This window comes from Elephas maximus, chromosome 1 (assembly GCF_024166365.1).
Source record: "Elephas maximus indicus isolate mEleMax1 chromosome 1, mEleMax1 primary haplotype, whole genome shotgun sequence".
Classification (NCBI taxonomy): Eukaryota; Metazoa; Chordata; class Mammalia; order Proboscidea; family Elephantidae; genus Elephas; species Elephas maximus.
This window is the reverse complement of record NC_064819.1, coordinates 222,846,452-222,871,125: the sequence shown is the minus strand read 5'-3', so window position 1 is coordinate 222,871,125 and position 24,674 is coordinate 222,846,452. Positions and strand designations below refer to the sequence as shown.

At 40.6% G+C, this 24,674-nt stretch overlaps 2 protein-coding genes across 8 annotated transcripts in view; one reads left to right on the top strand and one right to left on the bottom strand.

The window, feature by feature from the left end:
• Window positions 1-1,366: 1,366 nt before the first annotated feature.
• On the bottom strand, window positions 1,367-19,879 carry ARMT1 (acidic residue methyltransferase 1). Of its 2 annotated transcripts, none has more exons than XM_049903680.1 (5): window positions 19,653-19,879; window positions 17,440-17,545; window positions 15,884-16,128; window positions 9,349-9,514; window positions 1,367-7,023 (listed from the first exon to the last, which is right to left on the bottom strand). In XM_049903680.1, the coding sequence occupies exons 3-5, from the start codon at window positions 15,979-15,981 to the stop codon at window positions 6,262-6,264; spliced, it is 1,026 nt and encodes a 341-aa protein (XP_049759637.1). In that variant the 5' UTR covers window positions 15,982-16,128; window positions 17,440-17,545; window positions 19,653-19,879; the 3' UTR covers window positions 1,367-6,261. The 2 variants fall into 2 exon arrangements, with proteins under 2 accessions (XP_049759637.1, XP_049759629.1); XM_049903672.1 differs by having other exon boundaries at window positions 1,382-7,023; window positions 19,609-19,877.
• A 128-nt stretch (window positions 19,880-20,007) lies between these two features.
• Window positions 20,008-24,674, top strand: part of RMND1 (required for meiotic nuclear division 1 homolog) — a 61,290-nt gene continuing 56,623 nt past the window's right edge. For 4 of the 6 annotated variants that reach the window (XR_007519616.1, XR_007519615.1, XR_007519613.1 and 1 more), the window contains exon 1: window positions 20,011-20,174. The gene's annotated coding sequence lies outside the window, so the exon portion shown is untranslated. Of the gene's footprint in view, window positions 20,175-24,674 lie in introns of all 6 variants that reach the window. The other 2 variants (XM_049903659.1, XM_049903628.1) reach the window with 2 other exon arrangements.

Below are 24,674 nucleotides of genomic sequence, written 5' to 3'. Positions count from 1 at the left end.
AGTTCATCCTTTAAACTTCAGTTGAAACAGCACCAACTCAGAGTTTAAAGAATTGTTTCAAATCCTGGAATTCATCATGCATCGATCAGTTATTCAGTGAGCGCTTACTCAGTGCTCAACAGTGTGTGGGGCAGGGACACAGGAGAAGACAGAGTTGGTGCCTCCCCCCAAGAAACGTACGACCAATGGGAATCGACACTTTAGGAGCATCTCCCATATCAAGTTATTTTCCCTTTTATTTTCTAAAGGGTCCGAAAATGGAGATGAAGTGATATTCAGCTGAAAGGGGGAAATGTGAAAGACCAAGAAAATCAGGCAGGAATGAGAATGATTTGAATGTGGTCTCTGACACAATGGCTCAAAGTGAGGTAATAAGTGCTCTATAGGCAAAAATGTATTTCCCTGCCTGTAGTTTAGCCCTGGTGGTGCAGTGGTTAAAGCACTCGGCTGCTAAAGAAAAGGTGGTCGTTTCGAACCCACCGGCCTCTCCAAGGGAGAAGATGTGGCAGTCTGCTTCTGTAAAGATTACAGCCTTGGAAACCCTATGAGGCAGTTCTACTCTGAGGTCGCTGAGTTGGAATCGACTTCAGAACGGGTTTGGTTTTTTTAGTTTAGGAAGGAAAAGCACCAGGTTTTGTGATATTTAGGTGGCCACTAGGGGGTACCAGAACGCTAATGTCTTCAGCATGACTCCAGCTTCCCAAGTGCAATCTGGGTTTGAGATTGAATGTAGTTCAAACTGACCAGAAATAACTTCTTATTTTCCAGTAAAACTGAGAGACTGTGACCTAGGTCACATAGTTAATAGGATAACTGGGATTACAAATCTAGTATTTATGAGTCCCCAGGCCATTAAGTCATATTGCTATCCAAGAAATAATTCTATTCCTCCAGCAGGAACTAATTACCAAACCAGAAAAAAATAAGAGCCAAAAAAAAAAAAAAAAACTTTCAAGTTGGAAAAATATTTTAAAATTAAAAAAAAATTTTTTTTAAACAGTATGATTCTGCCTTTTTTATCTGAGAAATGTAAAAAACTGTTTATGCATAAAGAAAAATTTTAAAATGTACACACCAAATCTTAACAGGGGTAACTGGAGGTGGTAGAGTTATGTTAGCTTTTTTTCTCCTGTTGTTTTTCTCATCTGTTTTATTAATTTTCTACAATTTTAAGATATCACTTAAGGCTGACCATTTCAGACATCACACTAGCACTTCAGGTAATAAAACATTCATATGTAGACATGTTCCAAGTCTCTGCCTCCTCAAGAGGAAAAAAAGGAGACTGGAAAGATGGAGAGCAAAAGTTGTGAGGCACTGGGTGTGGACGGAAGTTTGTGGACAGAGATTTCTGGATCAAGGCTCAGTGGGGGTGTGTACAGAGAAAGCTGTTAGGAAAATGGGTGGGGAAGGGAGTTTTAGTAAATATAGCTCCGAATTGTGTTTTGGATTCACCTTGGGGCTTTCTAGAAATCAAGCAAAAAATTTGAACTATGTTGACATTGCTTTTGGGGGCTGGAGTGTATTTTCTTTTGTAGAGCTGAGGCTCTGGAGTCAAACAGATGTGGGAGGGTTTCCACTTAAGAGCTGAGTGATCTTGGGAAACTTCCCCAAGATGGAAGGCTCAATTGTTCCAACTGCTAAGTGGGGGTCATAATCATATCAATCAGGATGATTCCGATGCCAAGTAACGGAAAATCATGGCTCGAACGGATCTAAATACATTTATTAAATCCTCTCACATAGAAAGTTCCGGCGCGGCTTCATCAGCGTAGATAGCATCATAGGCTTTTGCACATTTCTTCACTCTACCATTTTCAGTGGGTCAGCTTTGCGCTCAGGCTCACTTCCCTAAAGGTCGAAAGACATTATAACTGCTTTTGGAGGATTTATCTTAGAAAATTAACGTTAGGTCCTCAAGTTGCGACTGTGTTGTAAGTTGGTTCTGAGGTAAGTCAAATACTTTTTTTTTTTCAGTGTTCATTACTACTGCCTTTATCAGTTTCTTTACAAATTGGATTTTTGTCTTTGGGGGTTGGAGACATTATACACAAACTTACAAAAAACAAACCCACTGCCATCCAGTTGATTCCGACTCATAGCAACCCTAAAGGACAGAGTAGAACTGCCCCATAGGGTTTCCAAGGAGCGCGTGGTGGATTCCAACAGCCGACCTTTTTGTTTGCAGCCGTAGCTCTTAACCAGTAGGCCATGATGGTTTCCATACACTTACAGGTACACTTTTATACATACACACATTAAAAAAATACACAAATCATGAAAATTTACTCCAACAAAGAGCTGGACGATATTGGCATTTTGTCAGTTGCAGTAATGACCCCATCTGCAGAAGGTTCTGGATCATCTGGGTTACCCCCTGGGAATGGGGATGGCATTTCTAGTCAGAAAATTAGTGAGAGCTGTCTGTATGGTCCTTTTTTCCTACACATATTTCTCGGTAACATCTCACTGCTTCCTGAATTTGCCTAACAACTTTAACAAAGTGATCAGAATTTGGGTCCACGTTTTCAAGAAACTGAAGCCTCTGATTTAGTTTAGAAAAAACTCCAGCTAATTCTTTCACTGTAGAATTTTTTGGCTTCTCCCCTTCCTCGTCATTCTCTTTCCTCGCCAAAATCCATTAAGTCCTGAACTGTCAATTCCTTTTCTTCATTGATCTATGAGCTGTTCCACACCGGCGATATCAAGTTCTAAATTCAGCGTTCTCGCCATGATTTTCCACTGATCTCTTCCATCACCTTCCTTGATCAAATGACTGGAGCATGTTCATATTACTCAGCAATTTTTTCCGTATTCCCAGCATGCATCCTGCTGTAACTTCCTCCCAGGAATGCAATGTTCCAAATACACTGACAGTCCTAAGTGCAGTGCTACGTTCTGCAGGATTTCCCCACAGTGGCCGGTCAGAATTCACCTCTCCCTCCTCTTCCTTCCTATAGCCTTTGTTTAGCATTTCTATCATGGCACTGATCATATTCTACCCTGCAGTGTTAACTAGGAAGCTCAGCCCTCCCAGTAAACCGTGAGCTCTGAAGAAGGAAGGCCTTATCTTACTCATTTCTGAAACCCCAAGAGAACCTAAGAAAGTTCATTATACGCAGGGTGATTAACAGCATTTATTGATTTGAAAAGAGAAATAATCAGTTTTATAAGTTACACCTTGTGTTATATTTAAAGATTTGACCATTCAGCATTTCATTTTAAAACTGGCAGTTTCTAAACATGAATTAAGTTTGCAAAACTGAAAATATCTTCATAATTCCCAAGTTCAAGCTCAAACTTGGTTGAACTCCATTATGCTTTGTATAGTATGTGGGAAGGGATTGCTGGGAGGGCTGAATGCAGGGCCCTACCTAGTGGGTTTCTCAGTCCCTCCTTCAGAGGCCCTGAAGGGGATTATAAGCAGGTCAAAAAGCAGTGTTTTTCAACAAAAGAAAAAAAAAAATCGGACTTCATCAAAATAAAGAAAAACTTTTGTGCTGCTAACAATACCATCAAGAAAGTGAACAATCTACAGAATGGAAGAAAATATTTGCAAGTCACAAAGGACTTGTATCCAGAATATATAAAGACTCTTAAACTCAATAATAAAAAGACAAATAACCTAATTTAAAAATGAGCAAAGGATTCATATAGACATTCTTCCAAGGAAGATATACAAATGCCCAATAAGCACGTGAAATGCTCAACATCATTAATCATAAGAGAAATGCAAATCAAAACCACAATGAGATACCATTCATGCCCAGTACCAAAAAAAACCCAAACCCATTGTCATCCAGTCAATTCCGACTCGTGTGACCCTACAGAATAGAGTAGAACTGCCCCATAGGATTTCTAAGGAGCGCCTGGTGGATTCAAACTGCCAACATTTTGGTTAGCAGATATAGCTCTTAACCACTATGCCACCAGGGATAGCTGTAATAAAAAACATGGCCAATCACAAGTGTTACCGAGAATGCAGAGAAACTGAAGTTCTCCTGCTGGTGGGAATGTAAATGGTGCAAGTGTTTTGGAAAATTTGGCAATTCTTCAAAATGTTAAACATAGCTTACAGCCCAGCACCTTCATTCCTAGGCATACACTAAAAAAGTGAAAACATACAACCACAAATAACTTGTACAGCAATTTTCAAAGCAGCACTATCCATCATAGTCAAAAGTGGGAACAACCCAAATGTCTGTCCGTCAACTGATGAATGGAAATTAAATGCAGTATACCCACACAACGGTACATTATTGCGCAATAAAAAGGAATGAAGTACTGATACATACTACGATTGGTGAACCTTGCAGTCAGTCAGAAAAAACCACGTATTATATGATCGATTCCATTGACATGAAACGTCCAGGACAGGTTAAAACAGAGAGACAGAAAGTAGATTAATAGTTGCCAGGAGCTAAGAGCAGGGGGGAATAATTGCCAATAGGTATGGGTTTCTTTCATGGGGTACAAAAAAATGTTTTCAAATTAGGTTTCAGTGATGGTTGGACAACCCTATGAATTTACCAAAACAGTGAAAGGTACACTTTAAATGGGTGAATTGTATGGTATGTGAATTTTATCTGCAATAAAGCTGCTCTAAAAAAAAAAAAAGATCAACTGGTGAAACTACAGGCGGGTCCTCCCTGCTAGACATTTTTTAAATAAAAATCCATCTTGAATTAGCTTCTTTTTCCACAGGAACTTTCTTTCTTTCTCTAGTTTGCTTGCCCTGCTCTCTTTCTTGTAGGGGGTGAGGAGGGGTAAGCCACTTTTTCATACACCATAATTTCATGTTCTTAATAAAAATAAACCACATGGTAAAAATAGAAAACGTATTCCATGCTTTAGAAAAATGTTATATATTGCACAATTGCTCACACTGTGGCTATGAAGTCCATACAAATACACAAGTGTGCCCTGAACTACACCAAGTGTCTGCAAGTAATTCCAATATGCTATGCATTTTAATAACTTAATGTTTAAAACAAGAACATACGTAAACAAATGCACAGTAAATTCAAAATGTGCAGTTTTATATAAACATTTTACAAGAAAACAAAAAAAAAATTTAAAAAATTAGCAAGAGCACAGATTATAAACTCATTTATAGGTGGCATTATTAAAAACTGCTTTTGGCAATGTCTATAATGCACATTCTCAGTAGAGTTTCATTTTAAACTCATATAGACCCCATTTTAAACTTTCCATTTTTCCCATTTCTCATTGGAAAATAAAAACGAGATTTTCAGTACAATTCATTTTATTCCAGTACAAGAAAACATTTCCAGGTCTGTTTCCAATTTTGGCTTCAAAATAAATTGAGCTAAAATTTATAGCTTTTAGTAGCTGTGGTGATCACAAATGTGTAAGACCCAAATAAGAAATATAAAAAATGAATTAACTCATTTGTTGGCAGTATTCCAAATTCACTGCACAAGAATCTTTTCTAGCTAAAGCATTTTTTAACAATTGTAGTGCAAACTAAAAGTCTGCTCATTTGAAACACTTAGGCTGTAAGAGAATGTATGTCCGTTGACCTTGGATATCATAAGTAGAAGGTAAAAGACAAACCATTTCTCCAAATACCACCTACTCCATTCTCTTCAATTTTGTGCTTCCCACCATCCACTCCACAGGCCAAACATAATACAAATGCGTGCAAATAAAACAAGCTATTATTTGAAAAGGAAATAAGTCAAGAAGAACAGAAGTTAGAATTAACTTAGAGGTAAGTTTTACTTTCATGTGTTCAAACATGACATTTGTAAGAAATGCCTCTCTTTGCAAAGAGTTATTAAAATGTGTACTTTCATGGAATTCTTATTTCAGGAGCCCCAAATCAAGTTAAATAAAATTCTATGCTTCCTAGAATATTAAATACTGTGCAGTATAGCATTAAAAGAAGGGGGGGGGGGCTAACTAACTTTAAAAACAGAATTGACTCATATTTTGCGTTCTACCCAATTAAAAATAAGTTCATCAAAACCAATTGAAATTATATATTTATCTTGAAATAAGTTACTAAAATTCCAACATAAATGTAATATCTATAACTAACTTAAGCCACCAATCCCCAAAACAATGGAGTGGGGCTAAATGTTCAAGGAACAAAATCATCCAGTGTGTACGGAAATAAGCCCCAAGAATCTAACTTCCCAGAGCCAACGCAGAGCAGTGGAGTCTCACACACTGCTTGTCTGGGGATGAAAAGTGATTATCAGACCTTTCTACACAACTGAGAGCTTGGAAACCCAATCAAAGTGAACCATCAAACTGGAAGATTCCATAATTCCCATTGGTGAGCCAGTTGGGCTCCGAGGCTGCAAGCTCTTCACCTTGTCCCGGCTGCAGACCAACCTGAATCTCAGCTTTTAATGTTCTTATGCTGCAAAGAGGAGCAGGGTGGAAGCCATTCAAAGCCTGATGAAATGGAATGGTAAAGGCCCATTTTCTGTCACCTGCCAACCTTCTGTAATTCAAATCACCCTTGAATAAAATTAAATCTGACTTCTGTAGCTCCGCATATAAGTCAGGAGCAACCTGAGACATCGTACAGTACTCATGAGGCAAAGTCCAAAATATATGATCATGGTAAACCCATCTGCCCATTTTAACATAGTTTTCCCAGTCAACCCCACTCTTGGACACCCACTTATGGTTAGAATGTTTTACTTGGTCAATTAACCAATTAAAATCATGTACAGTAGTATCAGACACAAACCATGGAATCCTTTTTCCATAAAAGTGGATCTCAGTAGCCAGTTTAGAGGACAATAAGAAGCTAGCTAATACTAAATCTGTAGTAAGTTCAAACCCAGAATTATCCAGGACAATATCCACTCTAACAGATGATTTTTCTCTTTTCTTGCAACTGCCAAGCAATGACCAAAGATGTTCCATGTCATTCACTAAAATGAAAGGTTTCAGGTCTTCAAGAGAACTCATTAAATTGTTCTTCTGAGAACTAGTTTCCCCGCCTGACCGAGAGAGATCACACTTATTTCCCCACAGAGAAATCTGAAAAACAAAAAGTAAAAAACATTCACCCTTCTTTGGAATAATCAACAAAAACTCTGTTATATGGGGCGTAGAGGAGTTGCTAAAAATATTCATAAAATTTATTTCTACAAAACTCTGGTGGCGCAGTGGTTAAGAGCTTGGCTGCTGACCAAAAAGGTCAGCAGTTCGATTCCACCAGCCACTCCTTGGAAACTCTATGGAGCAGTTCTACTCTGTCCTATGGGGTTGCTATCAGTCTAAATCGACTCCACGGCAATAGGTCTGGCCTTTTTTTTTCTTAGTAAAATATAAAAGGTCCATTAAATCTATACTCTCACTGATAGCATTCATATTGTTTATATCAGAATGAAATTTTTGCATCTTGCAAAGATCGTTAGACTCTGAGGAGCCTCTTACTTTATAATCCAAAGGCAAAAGAGAAACAAACAGTTCCTTTTCTCCTACCCCTCCTTCCCACCGCCAGTTTCTTTCACAGGTGAGTAACCTTAGTCCATGGCAATCTTTCTGGAGTTTAATTCTCTCACTTGTAAAGACAAGATGCTGGACAAGGTGGAGTTCAAACCCAAGCCCTTTCAACTTCAATCACCTTGTATTCTACTTTAAACTGAAATACTCAATTTTATTTTGTAGAAAATGGTACTTAGCCTTTTTTTTTTTTTTTTAACTATATCTGAGATTACATGTTTAGGATTGCAGGCTTTGGAGTCAGACCTGGGTTCAAATCCCAGCACTTCCAATTAATGACCATTGGCAAATTACTTACTATCTCTAAGGCTCAGGTTCTGCAACTGAAAAACAGTATGCACTAATGATAGCACTCGTCTCATAGGATTATTATAAGAATCACTTGAAGCGATGCATGTGGATAACCCACCGCACACCTGGTATGTAGTCAGTACTCAATAAGTATTAGCCAAAATACACTATTCTCACGTGTGATTTAAAATAAAAGATGCATGTTCCAACCAAGAGTGTTATTTTAAAAAGAAAGAAAAATGAATATATAAAAAAGTGTAAGGTAATATAACACTACTTCTCTGCAAAATACCCTTTAAAAGCTTCCTGTCTCACTTGGAGTAAAAAACCAAAGCCCTTACATTTGCTGACAGGCCTTCTGTGTTCATTCCATGCCCAACCCTCCTACCTCTCTCAAGCAACCCTGGTGGCACCACTGGTAAGGACTCAGCTGTTAACTGAAAGCTTGGCAGTTTGAACCCACCAGCCGCTCCGCAGGAGAAAGATGTGGCAGTCTGCTGCCATCAAGGTTACAGTTTGGAAACCCTACAGGGCAGTCCTACTCCATCCTACTTGGTTGCTATGAGTAGGAACTGACTCGAAGGCGACAGGTTTTACCTCTTTCATCTCATTTCCTAGTCTCTTCGCACTGGCGCTAGCATGTTGCTCTATCACGCTGCCTCGCAGGCTCCCACCTCAGGGTCCTGCGGCAACACCCCTCCCCCAGGTAAGCACAGGACTCATTCTTCCTCCTTCTCCTCCTCAGGTGCCACCTCAAGTCACCGCCTCAGCGGGCCCTCCCCTCCCTGGCAACCCATTGAAAACTGCGGCTCCCCTCCCCCACAACAGTCCCGACTCCCCTTCCCTGCTTGGTTTCTCTTCAGGGCGCTTTCTAATATTTTTTCAGGAAATGTTGCTAAGTTTTTCTGGAAAAAATGAGTGCTGGGGATACTGCTACGTATTAATAAACATTTTCAAGTGGTTCTGGTTCTAATAATACATTTTAAATTTTAGAATGTTTTGAATGAGAATAAAAACTTAATACAAAAGGACTATAATAAAGCAATATTAAACAGGCCAGCTGCCCACCTGAGCATTATCACCTGACCAGGAGTGGTGCAGGTACTGTGTCCAGGCTCTGTGCACAACACTGTACATGCTTCAATCGACTTTAATTCTTGCACCGGCATGCAGTATCATCCTCATTTTACAGGTGAGGAGACTGAAGCTCAGAGAAATTAAGGAACTTGCCTCAGGTCCAACAAATAAGCAAGAGAGCCAGGACTTAAGCCCAAGTCAAGCTGGGGCCAGACCAAACCACTAGGAAGTATTCTCTCAAGAAGAACAGAGGTTACCATGTCAGATGACCCCCATGTCACTAACATCATTTCCAGTTGGTGCAGGATAGATTTCAAAACCCATTTTTATAGAATAAGTGAATTTTCACCTCTTAAAGAACACTACCACTAAAATGCTAAAAATGATCAGTTATAACTTAATTGGCAATATGTACATTCTTGGTAACCATACCAGTTTATGTTTAATTGTTTAAGTTAACAAATACACTCGATATATTATCACATTTACCTGCAGAAATTTAAAAAACTCATTTTTCAGCTGATCTTCACCTAGTTGTTCAACAGTTTTCATCAATTCTTGCAGATACGTACATAAGGTCATGATAGATTCCTGTGACTCAAAGAAATTTTGTTCTTTTAATTCTTGAAATACATCAAAGTCATCAATTGGTGGGCTAAAGTAGGAGAAAAACACAAGAGAAAAACATGAGTGAAGCATTTATATAATGGCACTTTTTAGTTTTTTTTTTTTTTTACATTTGGGTAATTGTAATTCTTTAAAGAGAACAGTGCCACCCAGTCTCAGTAATTAATGGTAATAGATACTAGACATAGCATAGACAATCAATCACACAAAAATAAACCCTTCAAATTCACTTTAATTATCGAAAGTTCCCTAATCATGTCTGGAGTCTTAAACGCTAGCAAGCGGCCATCTAAGATGCATAAATTGGTCTCAACCCACCTAGAGCAAAGGAGAATGAAGAACACCAAAGACACAAGGTAAATATGAACCCAAGAGACAGAAAGGGCCACATAAACCAGAGACTCCATCAGCCTGAGGCCCAAAGAACTAGATGGTGCCTGGCTACCACCAATCACTGCCCTGACAGGGAACACAATGGAGCAGGAGAATAGTGGGATGCAGGTCTTAAATTCTTGTAAGAAGACCAGGCTTAATGGTCTGACTAACACTGGAGGGACCCTGACAGTCATGGTCCCCGGACCCTTTGATAGCCCAAGATTGGAACCATTCCCGAAACCAACTCAACAGACAGGGATTGGCCTGGACTATAAGACAGACAACGATGCTGGTGAGGAGTGAACTTCATGGCTCAACTAGACACATGAGACTATGCAGGCAACTCCTGTCTGGTGGTGAGACGAGAAGGAAGAGGAGGTCAGGAGCTGGTTGAGTGGACACAGGGAATACAGGCTAGAGAGGAGGAATGTGCTGTCTCATTAAGGGGAGAGCAGCTGGGAGTGCACAGTGGGGTGTGTATGGCTTTTTGTATGAGAGATGGATTTGATTTGTCAACTTTCACCTAAAGCACAATAAATACATTGCAAAAAAAAAAGTTCCCTATTAAATATTTTACTGGAAGAAATAACTACTGTGACTATGTCTAAGTTTACAGTAGAGTTTCTAGGGCAAAAGAAAACAAAATTTCAAGATAATCACTTTAGTTCAATGAGTATTTTTTGAGCATGTAGCTGGCAGGGTTCTAAGTGATAAACATGTGGATATAAACAGAACACGCCCATACAGTGTGTTGAGTATTACGGGAATACACTACGAGCATCTGAGATAATTCAGACTCAATATTATTGTAAACTTTATTATGATAACTTTTGATTATTTATGTGTAATTTTTTTTGATCAACTTTTAATCCCAGGTTACTCTGCCCAAAGGTGACGTATGTACCAAGGCTGTATCTTCATGCTGTCCACTGGGAGAACATCAAATAATATTAACACTTGCCTAAAAAAACATACCGAAGAAAGCATCAAGTACTAATATGATCAAATCAAATATAAAAGACACTCAAGACGTCTGATCACAGAATCAAATATAAAAGACACTCAAGACGTCTGATCTTCTAAATCAGCAATTTTTTCCACGGGCCATCTATATTATGGCTAAAACAATATGAGATTGCTACAATGGGATTGGTTTGAAAAAGACATACCCAAATTTATACATCCAAATAATTGCAGCCTCCTTCCAGTCAGTCACCTTGCCAAGTTACACCCTTACTCCAAGGATGCTGCCATTGTTCAGCCAAACCAAACCAAACCAGTAGACATGGAGTCGATTCCTACTCAAAGTGACCCTATACGACAGAGAACTGCCATTGCTCAAAGCACTTTTGAAATTTTTCTTTTGGAATTTTCTTCAGAACCTGTGGCGCACTATTGTCTGTCCTCAGTGGTAGCATATCTTCACCCTTTGGAGTTAATTTCTTTTTTGGAAACAGCCAAAAGTCATGCAGAGCTACTTGAGTTAAATGAGGCGTGTTATGAAATTGAAAAAAACATTTTTTGGTCAAAAGTGAGGAGTTGTTGTTAGGTGCTGTAAAGTCACTTCCAACTCATAGCAACCCTATGTATAACACGACACTGCCCGGTCCTGCACCATTCTCACAACCAATGTTATGCTTGAGGCCGTTGCGGCAGCCACTGTGTCTTCCAAGACAGATTTGCTCGTTCTTTTGGCAGTCCATGGTATACTCAATATTCTTCGCTAACACCACAATTCCAAGACATCAATTCTTCTTCAGTCTTCCTTATTCATCATTCAGGTTTCACATGCATATGAGGCAATTGAAAACACCATGGCTTGGGTCAGGTGCACCTTAGTCTCCAAGGTGACATCTTTGCTGTTCAACACCTGTCCGAGGACAGCCCCAACAAGGGAAGACCCTCACTGTGCGTCCTGGCAGATAATCCGAAGAACTGACACGTAGCCCCTTCCAGGTTCATTCATTCATTCAGGGAAACTTACTGACACAGGCGAGCAGCTGCTCTCCAGTGGTGGTCGGCTGGAGCACTTTCCACAACCACCTAGCAAGGGATCCTAGCTTATATACCATTCCAGTTGGGACAAAGACTCATTGTTTTTCTCCCACATCCTTGGGCAGTCAGTGTTCCCAGGGACTTCACGTCCAGGCCCAGGTGTTTTCCTTCGTGTTGCTAAGGCGTTCTTCGGCCTTGGCCGCTGGCCCAGTCACGCCACTCCCAGCCTTGTACCTTAGTCCATTTGGGATGGACTTGGGCTAAGGTACAAGGCTGGGAGTGGCGTGACTGGGCCCGCATGCTTCTGTGACGAGCAAAGCTAATTCCATTAGGGAGGGGATGCATATAGCTGAATAGCATTACCCTACAACACCTTAAAGATGTCTTTTGCAGCAGATTTGCCCAATGCAGTGTGTCTTTTGATTTCTTAACTGCTGCTTCCAAGGGTGTTGACTGCTGATCCAAGTAAAATGAAATCCCTGACAACTTCAGTCTTTTCTCCCTTTGTCATGATGTTGCTTATTGGTCCAGTTGTGAGACAAAGTGAGGAGTGGCTAACAAATAATGAGGCTATTTTTCTGTCTAAGGCTTATAAGCTGGCTCTGAAAAAAGCTCAAAAAAAATTCAAAGATGTTTTTTACAATGGCAGCATTGCTGAAATAAATCCATCTCTCACAGTGATTTAAAGGATGAAAATTATTCAGACACACAGGGTCTAGTGTGCGGGTCAGCCAACTATCGCTCATGGACCCAATCTGGCCCGCTGACTGTTTGTACAACTCCATAAGCTAAGAATGGTTATTACATTTCTAAACAACTGAAAATAAATCAGAAGAAGAAGAATATTTTGTGACGTGAAATTCAAGTTCCAGTGTTCAAAATGAAGTTGTACTGGAACACTGCCACGCTCACAGGTTTACATACTGTCCACGGCTGCTTTTGCACTACAACGGCAGAGTAAAGCACCTGCAACAGCCATTAATCAAAAAAACTAAACCCAGTGCCATCAAGTCATAACAACCCCACAGGACAGAGCAGAGCTGCCCCACGGGCTTTCCAAAGAGCAGCTGGTGGATTCAAAGCACCAATCTTTTGTTTGGCAGCTGAGCTCTTAACCATTGTGCTACCGGGGCTCCAACAGAGATTGCATGGCCCAAAAAGCATAAGACAGTTACTATCTGGCCCTTTACAGAAAAAGTTTGCCAATCTCTGTTCTAGTGTTTTATTAAGAAATCATTCATTAGCTTAAAGTCACGCCTTATACTAAGAATGAGCCTTATTTCTTTAATTACATTATATAAATATGAATATTACATGAATTTCTTGTATTTAAGAGAGTAAACTCACATAACTATCATTTCTGACTTTAAACTATTTGCTCTTTTAGAATCTGCTAAAGCTGCGTACGTGGCTATACCGTGACCCAGTCACTCACTCTTAGGCATATAACCAACAGAAATACACACACATTCACTAAAAACAGGCAGTAGAATGTTTATAGCAGCACTCTTCATAATAACCCCAAACTGGAAACTACTCAAATATCCATCAATAATAGCATAGGTGAATGTTGTTGTTAGGTGCCGTCCAGTCGGTTCTGACTCATAGCGACCCTATGTATAACAGAACCAAATACTGCCTGGTCCTGCGCCCTGTTCACAATTGTTATGCTTGAGCTCACTGTTGCAGCCACTGTGTCAATCCATCTCGTTAAAGGTCTTTCTCTTTTCCACTGACCCTGTACTTTACCAAGCATGATGTGCTTCTCCAGGGACTGATTCCTCCCGGCAACTTGTCCAAAGTATGTGAGGTAGAGTCTCGCAAGAGTCAAAGTTTTAGTCACATGTTTAAATATATTTAAGCAAATATACTTTGGATATTAAAAAAAGTAAAAACAAATCCCCTAACTTTCAAGTATCTACCACAGAAATCACTCTGGGAGAGTTCTACCTCCATGGCTAATAACGAAGGTCCTAGAAATTAATGCTGCATTTTGTCTCCTCCCGTTTTAACAAGCTGTTCCCTGGACAAGTGGTTATTAACCCAGGCTGCGCAGCAGAATTTGCTTGGGGTGTCTACAGAAAACTGATGCCCCGTCCCCCTAGATAAAATAAGTATCATTGCAAACGTGCATTGAGGTCTGTGAATCTCCGCTCTGGATTTTTTATTCTCTGAATCTGATCCATTGCTAAATTCAAACTCAGGAACAGCATTCCTTTTGCCTCTCTAACATCCAAACTCCACTAAACCTGTCCATGGTACCACCCAGTCTTTCAACATGTCAGCAGCTTTTGACTTATACCACAGATCTTTTCCAAAATTATGAAACTGGCATCCAGAAATTCAGATGACTCTTTGTCCTTGACAGGCATCCAGATCCAACCACTTCTCACAAAAGGATGGTCTGACGAAGGCTCTAATCAGGTTTTACACAGACCAGAGCTCAAATCCTGACTCTACCACTTACCACTGTGTGCAAGTTATTAAGCTTTTTGAGCCCCAGCTTCCTTACTATAAAATGGAAACCAAAATAATACCTACACTTCACAAAGTTGTGCAGTAAATGGAACATAGCTAGTTTCAATATAGGACAGTTGCTAGTATAAGCTTGTCCCTGGGTGGTACAATTGGTTAACACATTCGGCTGCTAACCAAAAGAAGGTTGGAGTTGGAGTCCACCCCGAGGTGCCTCGGAAGAAAGGCCTGGCGTCTACTTCCAAAAAATCAGCCATTGAAAACATTATAGAACACAGTTCTACTCTGACACACATGGAGTCGCCATGAATCAGGGACCAATTCGACGGGAACTAACAACAGTATAGTCTTTTGCGTGGGTGCCTTCCATGTGCCAGGTGGTGCTAGATTTTTAATAGCGTATTTTGCTTTAAAAGCAGAAGTTCTAAAACATATTTATTCAGCAAAAACAACTACAAGCTGTGATTTTAAAAATTTTAAAAGACTGAGACAGCCTCAAGGTTATGCATGTTACCCAAAATAATTTATTAGTGCTGGTTTCATTGATCACTTTCAATTATCCTATGCTATATTTAGGAACAGATACAAAAGGATTCCTCTTACTCAGCAAACCTGTACTCTTGGAACATATGAGCTAAAAGGACAAGTCACATTACCTTCTCTTCTGCTTATATCAGAATTTCCCCAGGAAAACTTTAGTGTAAACAAGCCTACAAAAAGCTATTTTGCAACACGTTTAGCTTTTAACAGTCTTTTTCTAATCTATCCATTGCCACTGAGTCAATTCCAACTCATAGCCCCTGTAGGATAGAACAGAACTGCTCCATAAGGTTTCCAAGGCTGTAATCTCTGTGGAAGCAGGCTGCCACATCATTCTCCCGTGGAGCAGCTGGTGGATTCAAACCACCAACCTTTCAGTTAGCAGCCAAGTGCTTCATGACCATGCCACCAGGGCTCCTGTTCCTAATCTAGCCGTGAAAAAAAAAAAAATAGGACTAAGGATTAATTAAGATAGAGTAGAAAACAACACAATGATTCACTGTCCTGATGACTCCTCATAACGAATTCATCCTGACTTATCTATTTTTATAAACAAAACATGCTTACTTTGTTCCATCTTGTTTTTTCATATGTATTATTCCAAATTAACATTTTTTGCTTAATAACTTATTTTAGCCTAAAAGAAAATGAAGCTTTTAAGTCTTTATAATAATTTTTAATCAGTTCATACTTCACATATTCAATTGTATGGCTATTCTTGGTCAAAAAAAAAAATCTCACGGCCATCAAGTTGATTCTAACTCATGGTGACGCCATGTGTTACACAGTAGAACTGGGCTCCGTAGAGTTTTCCTGATGGTAATCTTTACAGAAGCAAGATTATTAAACTGCCACGAATCTATGACACCTGTAACATTTGCTGAAATATCCAGTGGGGCCATTAATATTTCCTGATTTGATCTGAATTCAGGCTTCCACTGGTGTTTACTGTTAAACACACCCTTTTATAATTTCTATCTAAACACTTGTTGTTTGGTGGTTACATGCTCACCTCTGGATAATGGCTTCGTGAATTCTCCGATACATGTAGCACTCAACGAACAACCACGGGGAGTAAAACCACCTGGGTTTCCCATCACTTTCTTTCATAAGACCCTGTTGGTACTCTAAGTACTGATTCCATATGTCAGTGTCAGCAAACTTCTCCACCAAAGGGACAATTGGCTTATCTGTTTGCAATTCATTCCGTAATTTAGAAAGAAGAGAAATCGCTTTCTTTCCAGCTTCTGTGCCTTCCTATAGAAATGTGAAAATCATACAAATACGAATAATTCCTCTCAAGTAACACATTTTTCTGGACCTGAACTTAAAAAGAAAAAAAAAATCCCACATTTCCAAGTTACATTTTAAGTCTGTCACAAGCTATTATCAACATTTAAGTTTAGAGTTCTTAAGCTGAAACTCAAAGAACACATACAGATACCACATCAACATAATCCTACCTTATCTACCCTGCCCTTTTTTTTTCATTTTATGATTAGAGTTGTGGCCTTTATCTTTAGGTGGGTGACCATTTTATGAATTAGAGTTGTAGCCTTTCTTTAACTTTAGGTGGGTAAGCATTATCGCAAAGGGAAAGCAACCACCCACCAGATTTTCCATTTCTTTCATGCTTCCAAATCTTCTTTTACCAGTGACACCCCCAATAAAGAGGCACTGGCCTTGCTGGGGTTTCTTCTGGCACCTCTGAGAGCCTTTCTAGTCCTTGCTCTTCATGGAGGTCCAGATAGATGGGATGCCCTGACAGGCCAGGGGCTGTGGTAATATCTCACATAACAAGGCCAACTGGAGAGGGGACAAATGCTATGGGATCAGAATAAAAGGAAAATGACAGTTTTTACACCAACAAGATTCTTGCTCCATTGAAAAAAAAAAAGGGGGGGAGCGGATTTAAACTTAATATGACACATGCAGAATAAAACGTAAGAAATAAACTGAACATTAAAAAATAATAATAATAATCACAATGTCGATATTAACTGAATTTAGTCCCTGCTTTCAGACCTATAATTTTCTCAGTACATTTTGAAAACATTGCGCCAAGAAATAAGCCAGATACAGAAGAACAAATATGATCGTACTTATATGAAATGTCTAGAATAGGCAAACGCATAGAAAGACAAGTTTATTAGTGGTTACCACAGGCAGGAGTGAGGGGGATGAAAAGTTATTGCTTAAAGGCTACAGAGTTGCTGTGTTAGGTGATGAAAATTTCTGGAAATAAACACTGGTGATGGTTGCATAACATGGTAAATATAATTACAAGTTGTCATCGAGTCGATTCCGACTCATGGCAACCCATGAGTTGCAGAGTTGAACTGTCTCCACAGGGTTTTCAAGGCTGAGCCCCTTCTGAAGCAGATCCCCAGGTCTTTCTTCTGAGGCCCCTCCAGAGTGCCAACCTTTCAGTTAGTTGTCAAGGCTTAACCGTTTGTAGCACCCAGAGACTATGCCACTGAATTGTACACTCAAAAATGGCTAAAATGGCAAATTTTATGTTATATTTTATCACAGTAAAAAAATAAAACATACACACACAATCCTTACCTCTCCATGTTTCTCAAAAAATTCACTTTTATGTCGATGCAACGTATCAATAACCTTAGTTAAGATCTGTGGTGTTCTGTCCTTAATTGTAATATATGCAAATGATCTAGAAAAGAGAGCCACACACTCAATATTATTACTTAGTAGCATTAACATTAGATTAGTTATCTTTTAGTTTCTAGAATTATCTCAATTAAAATTCCTTTCAAACAACTACTACACAGTAAAGCAGTATTGTCTTGAAAACTTCTCTGGAATATAAAGTAGCTAAGCAGTCTGTGCTTCTAATCCCAGATTCTCCCCTAGAGTCTGTTTAATCATTCTTATCTTTTCCACTGTTTTCTATTTTCCTGATTCAGAAACTAATTTAACAGTGTGACAGAACTGAAAAAGGGCTCACCTAAAAGCCAAACAGCCTCTAGTCCCAGGTCTGTTACTTACTAAGTGACTTCACCTACTTAGAAAGGGGAATGATGAATTGGATATAAAACTGGCTTACTAAAAGGATATTAAAAACTAAGGTTTGAGAACATTTAGAATTAGAGGTATTTATGAACCTGCTTTTCTCTTCTATATTCTTACCCGTTGTCACGGAGTCCGTTCCAACTCATAGTGACCCTATAGGACACAGTACAACCGCCCCACAGGGTTTCCAAGGAGAAGCTCATGGATTTGAACTGCCAACCTTATGGTTAGGAGCCCAGCTCTTAACCACTGTGCACTCGGGGCTCCACCTATATTCTTAGTCAATCTTCACTTTTTTCTCAAAAGTTTTTCCTGCTGCCTTCTCTACCTGCACAGTGATTCCTTCCATCCTATTCTGTGCCAAATAGTTAATGAATGCTACCACCTCCCTCTCCCAATCAAAAACTTTGTGATTTTCTTAAAGTGCCAAAGAATGAAAAAAGCTGAAGATGAGGATAAACTTGAGCAAACTGGCATAAAAAATTAAAGATCTTCTTGCTGTTATACATACAAAAACCAAGATTTATAGATTATCGTTTTATATAGTTAATTAGATTTTTAAGGATTCAATTGGGGGAGGGAAACCCAGCTTTTATTAGGTGATGAAATTCTGTGAAGTTTTTAAATACAGCGCAGAGAATGTAGAGGAGATCACTTCATTTATACAGTTCAGATAACCAGAAAGAAAAGTCAAAGCAAGAAAGTTAACAGGATCATTTTAAAACAATGCCTCTGTCCAAATCACCTAATTTTAATTCCGAATCACCACGCTTCTAAAGGCACAAGTATCTTATTCCAATTTTTAAATTTATGGGGCTGTGAGCTGCATATTTCCTCAGTATTTAAGGAGACACTTATTTCTTCACATATACACGACCCTGAATGCCAATGGCGCCTCTCTGGCCTCTCATCCTACTCCCTGCCCGGGTAAGGTCATTCTTCTATGTGTTCTTGTCATTTGCAATACTTCCGGATTAAGGAGCTATCTCAAATACAAACTTGGCCATTCAATTTGTATCAATGAATATTATTTTTACGTTCATCCACAACTTTACCTAGAACCTGTACATATCTTTTATTTGGGGGGCTATTAATTCAATAAACTGATCAGCAAGAAAAACACATTCCTGGATAGATCTGGGGCTCCCAACTTTGATAATTTCAGCTCCCCAAAAGTGCGTTCAATAAATATGATTAAATAAGACCTGATTAAAATTAAATCTGATTAAAGCCAGGCTCTGCAAGACCCTGAAAGGGTACGGAAACCTATTGCCATCTAGCCGATTCCGACTCATAGTGACCCTATAGGACAGAGTAGAGCTGCGAAGGGGAGATGAAATTTTCAAGGAAGGCATGCGGGCATGAAAACACAGTAATCTAGTGGGTGATAAGGAGAGTTTAGCTGAGGCTCGCAGTCCGTTCCCGTGTAGTCAGGGCCGACACTTGGAAAGGCCACGAATCACCGCAAGGAAGAGCCTGCAGGCGACCAGTCTTGGCCAGGCAGCCGCAGCGGCCACTGACTCCCAGAAGCCGCCTCACTCTCGCCTCCATGCGAGTCTGCGAAACCCGAGAAGGCATCCTGGGAAGCGGAGCCGCCGCGGCTCCCCCACCCGCTACCCACAGCTTCCTGGCGAGGCCCGGCTTTCCGCAAAGTGGGAAAAAGAAAACCGAGAGGAGGGACTGGGCAAGGAAAGCGTGACGAACCCCACGTCCTGTCCCGAGAGAGACTCCGGAGACCCCGCCATCACCTTCCGTGCTCCCAGCCCCAACGTCCGGGTCTAACCGACACAGGAAGAGCGGAGGTGCCGCGCGGAGGAGGAACTGAGAACGAGAGCGCTGTGGGATATAAAAATGCTTTTGAATGAGGAAACTTTATTCGATGCCCCAAAGAAGCCAGACAGCGGGTAGCTGGACAATGCGATGTTCCGTTGCGGAGAAGTAGGCGGGGACAACGGAAGGCGCATTGCGAAGCGGATGCGGAAGCCGGCTGAAGGCGGAAGCCCGCTGGCCCCGGCGGCCCAGGGATTGGGGAGCGGAAAAGGAGCGGCGGTTGGTCACGTGGTCTGGAGGTCACGTGGACGGGGCGGCTCGAGCGCCGCCGGGGCCGGAGTCCTGTGCGCCTGCGCAGTAGGGCGCAGGGCGGAACACTTTTCCCGGAGTGGGGTTGGCTGAGGGAAGGGAGAGCTCGCTGCTGTGATTCTGTCTTCATCTGTAGTCTGGCTGCGGAATCTTGCGCCCTTGGCGAGTCCCTCTTTTCGGCCGGCGGAGAGGTTAGTGCACTGCCTTTCCCTAGCAGCCTGTGTGGTCCCGGGCAGAGGTCTCCTTTGCTCCCGGCCTCGCTAAGCCACTTGCGTCACAGGTTCACCTGCACCAATGTGGCCCCCTACCTGCCTCTGACAGTGATCTTTGATCGGCTTGGCTAGGAGTAAAAAGCATTCAATCAATAAGACTTAGTGAACCCCTTTTTAAGCCAGTGAATACAGGTAAATGCAAACATAAAATAATTTTAAGCTTAAGAAACTTGAAGGCATGCTCCAGAAATTAGTGCTACTTACCCATAGAATCATAGCCTAGCTGATAACATTTTCTTAATTAGTATCATTCTTTAAAAGTTGAAATATGCCCAAGATCTAAGCAGCTGCTTTGTATTTCATACAAAAAATATCGTTTGAGTGCCTACTGTATGCTAGGCAGTACTGTAATCACAGAAGTACAGCATAAACAAAATAGACAAAAAAACCTATCCTCAAGGAGCATGTATTCTAGAGAGGAGCATAGACGAAAAGCTTTTTTCTGTTTTTTTTCCCTTAGCATTTGTCAGTATCTAATACATGTTTTACTGATTTACCATGTTTATTGTTTGTCATCCCCAGTGTAATTATAAGGTTCAAAAGATAAAAACGTTGGTCTATTTTGTTTTCAGCTGCATTATCAGCCACTAGGACAATGCCTGGCACATAGTTGATACTCAGTTTGTATTTGTTGTATGGGTCAATAAAAATACAAGACATAAACGTGACGCTAAATACACTGGAGAAATATAAAGTGGAGGAGGAGTGGATTCAGGTTGTGCATTTTAAATGAAGTGTTTGGAGAAAGCTTCACTGAGTAGGAAACGTTTGAGCAAAGACCAGGTCTTTGAGGGAACGAGCCATACAGATACCTGGGAGAAGAGCACCGGAACAGTAAGTCCCAAGATCTGGACGCTGGAGCATAATGAGCAAGAGAGAGGGAGCTTTGGAAGATGTCAGATTGGTGATAAGGGCCAGATAGTGTAGAGCTGTGTCAGCCATTTTAAGGACTTTGACTTTTAGTGTAATTGAAATACGAGGCCATTGTCAAGTTTTGAGCAGAGAAAACATGTGATCTGACTTAAGTTTTCAAGGGATCACTTTGGATATTGTGTTGAGAAGAATCTGTAGGAGGCCAAGAACAGAAGCAGGGAGACCAGTTAGGAGGCTATTATTATAATCTGTGGGGAAGATGGTGACTCGGCCGAGTGAGGTGGCAGTATTGGTGGTGAGAACTGGTCAGAGTAAAGCCTATGGGATTTACTGACAGATTGGATATGGGGAATGAAAAGATGTCAGTGCTGACTCAAGGTTTTTGGCTTTAGCAAATACAAGTATGTAATTGCCATTTCGTGGATGGGTAAAACCGTGGGAAGACTAGGCGTTGTGGAAAGATTTTAGAAGCTCAGCTGTGAGCATGTTACATTTTTGATCCTTGTTAGAGTGGATTAGAGATTATTTGGTATTCATCATGTATAAAACCAAAATCCAAACCCACTGCTGTGGAGTTGATTCCAACTCATAGCGACCCTATAGGACGGAGTAGAACTGCCCCATAGAGTTTCCATGGAGCACCTGGTGGATTTGAACTGCCGACCTTTTGGTTAGCAGCTGTAGCTCTTAATCGCTCCGCCACCAGGGTTTCCTCATCACGTATAGATGGTACAAAAAACGGTGAGATTACCAAGGGTCTGAGCTAGAGAGGAAAAGAGGCTCAAAGAGTGAGCTTTGGTGCCTCTGTTCTTAAGGGGGTGGGAAACCAGCAAAGGAAACAGAAGGTGCAACCAGTGAGGTGGGAGGAAGGCTACTCCAGTGTGGTATCGCAGAAGCCAAGGGAAGAAGGTGTTCCAAGGAGAGTGGAGTGATCAACTGTATCACTTGTTGCTGATAAATCAAGTAAGATGAAGACTGAGGGATGACCATTGGATTTAAAAGTATGGAGGCCATTGGTAACGTTGACAAGTCAGTTTTGGTGAAGGGATAGGGATGAAGTCCTGATCAGAGTGAGTTTGGAAGAGATTGAAGAGGAATTGGAGAGCCGACAGACTTTCACAAGCAGTAAGGTTTCACAAACAGTTAAGCATTCTACTGCTAGCCTAAAGGGTGGCAGTTCAAACCCACGCAGAGGCACCTCTGAAGACAAGCCTGGCAAGCTGGTTCCAAAAGGTCACAGCCTTGAAAGCCCAATGGAGCAGTTCTACTCTGCATACATGAGGTTGCTATGAGTTGGAATCAACTTGATGACAACTAACAGCAACACTATTATAGGAAATCAAAAGACAGGCCTTGGGAGAAGAGGATGTGGAGATAGTGAATAGAACTCCTTTTAGGGAAATTTTATTGGAAAGAAGTACAGAGAAAAGGTGTGATATATCAAAGGGAAGATGGGGTCAGGAGAGACTTGTTTTAAGATGGGAGAAAGTGTAGCATATTTACGTAATAGTAGGAATGTTCCAGTAAAGAGGGGGAAATAAATGGCATGGAGGGTAGAGATGAGATTCAGTGTACAAATGGAGGACTTGGCTCTAGATAGGATCATGGACAACACATCTGTAGTAGCAGAAGGGAGGGCAAAGGATATGGGCATAGAAGCAGTAGGTAGGCAGATAGATGATGGTGCGAGCTTGTGAAAGTTCTTTTTCTACTTTGTTAATGAAAGGGAAGCAAGGTCAGTATTGAGAAGGAGGAAAGAGAAGGAGGCCCTCACAGCTGAGCAGAGTAGAGTGTAGTAGGGAAATGTAGTGAGATTGTTGAGCTACGTGAAAGGCCCACCAGAAGTTAGTCATCGTGATTTTTAAATGAGACCAGCTGCAGGAGTGCGGGTACAGAGTGAGTTATATTTAATTAGGGCTGAGGTTACACCAAGTGGATACGTGAAAGAGAGGGGTGCAGAGGATTCAAGTTGTATGAGACAGAGAGGTAATAGTAGACCATGGAATGTAAACCGGATGTGGAGGAAGTGAAGTCACATGTGGGATGAAGGACAGTGAAAAGGTGCCTGGATCGTTGAATTGTAGGTGCTGTTGGGGTTGAAGAATTGGCATTGGGCAGTACTTCTACTAGTGTTTGGAGAGTAAAAACCCAAAAAACCAAACCCACTGCCGTTGATTCAATTCCAACTCATAGCGACCCTATGAGTAGGACAGAATAAAACTGCACCCATAGGGTTTCCCAGGAGCAGCTGGTGGATTCGAACTGCCGATCTTTTGGTTAGCAGCCAAGCTTTTAACCACTGTGCCACCAGGGCTCCATGCTTGAGAGTAGAATGCTTGATATTGAGATTATGAAGGGCCGCAGCTATTAGTAATAAGGTCTAAAGCAATGTGTCTGATAGAAATAGAATGCAAGCCATATACGTTATTTTAAGTTTTCTAGAAGCCACAGAAATAAAAGTAAAAACAGGTGAAATTAATTTTAATGATGTATTTTATTTAACCCAATATATCCCCAAATATTATTGCAAAGAAGTAATCTTTATAAGGATTGAGGTATTTTGCATTTCCCTTTTACTGAATCTCAGTTTGTGCTAGCCACATTTCAAGTACTCAGTAGCACATGTGGCCAGTGGCTACCATATTATTTAGCTCAGAGCATGTGGCTGTGGGAGTGGCTGAGGTGGACAGAAGACAAGCTTACTCGGGGAGAGGAGGTCAGGGAACAGAGTGATCCCTACCGGTGGTATATGGATATAGAAACCATCAAGAATTACGACAAGGATAATGCAAAGAGTATTTGAGCTCAATGCCAAAAATGTTACATAAAGCTGTTACGGTAATTAGGGAGCTATTATACTTTTTTTTAATCTTTAAAGTTTAGTTTGGTCAATTAAAATTTCACTTTCCCGAGATGTGTTCTGATTTTTAACAAAGCCTAAGTATTTTGGGGGTGTTGGACACCTTAAATGCTACACTTCAGCCTTCTTAGCAAGGTACAGAAAGAACTCGCTTCTTGCCTTTTCTGTCATTTTTACATTCTTAGTAATAGTGCTTCACATAGCCTCCATATTAAGGCAGCATTTGGAGTTTGAAGGTAAAGAATCCCGAAGAAGAGAATGTGGAATTCGGGTCTGTTTATACAAATTCCTAAAATTTTTTATAATTAGATTCTTCAAAACCCATTGGTTCAGCTGCCAAGGACTAATTAAAGGTGACTCGAGTAGCTAGTTGGATTAGAACTAAATACAGAAAAACAACTTTTGAAGGAGCAAATAGAAAGCAGCATCAGATTTCTGCCTCTTAAATGTCGCTTAGACTCATCCTCATCCTTATCCTCTTAAGGGAGGTAGTGTAGTAGAATGGTTAAGACTGTTATCTTTGGAATTGCAAAAGCCTGGCTTCAGACTGCATCTCTGTGACTTGCAACTGTGAGCACTTTCATTAGCCTCTCTAAGTCTCGTCTGTAAAATGCCCCATGGGGTCGTTGAGATAAAGCCCTTCGTGTGCAGAAAGTACTCAATCTAATATTTTAGTCTTTCTCGGT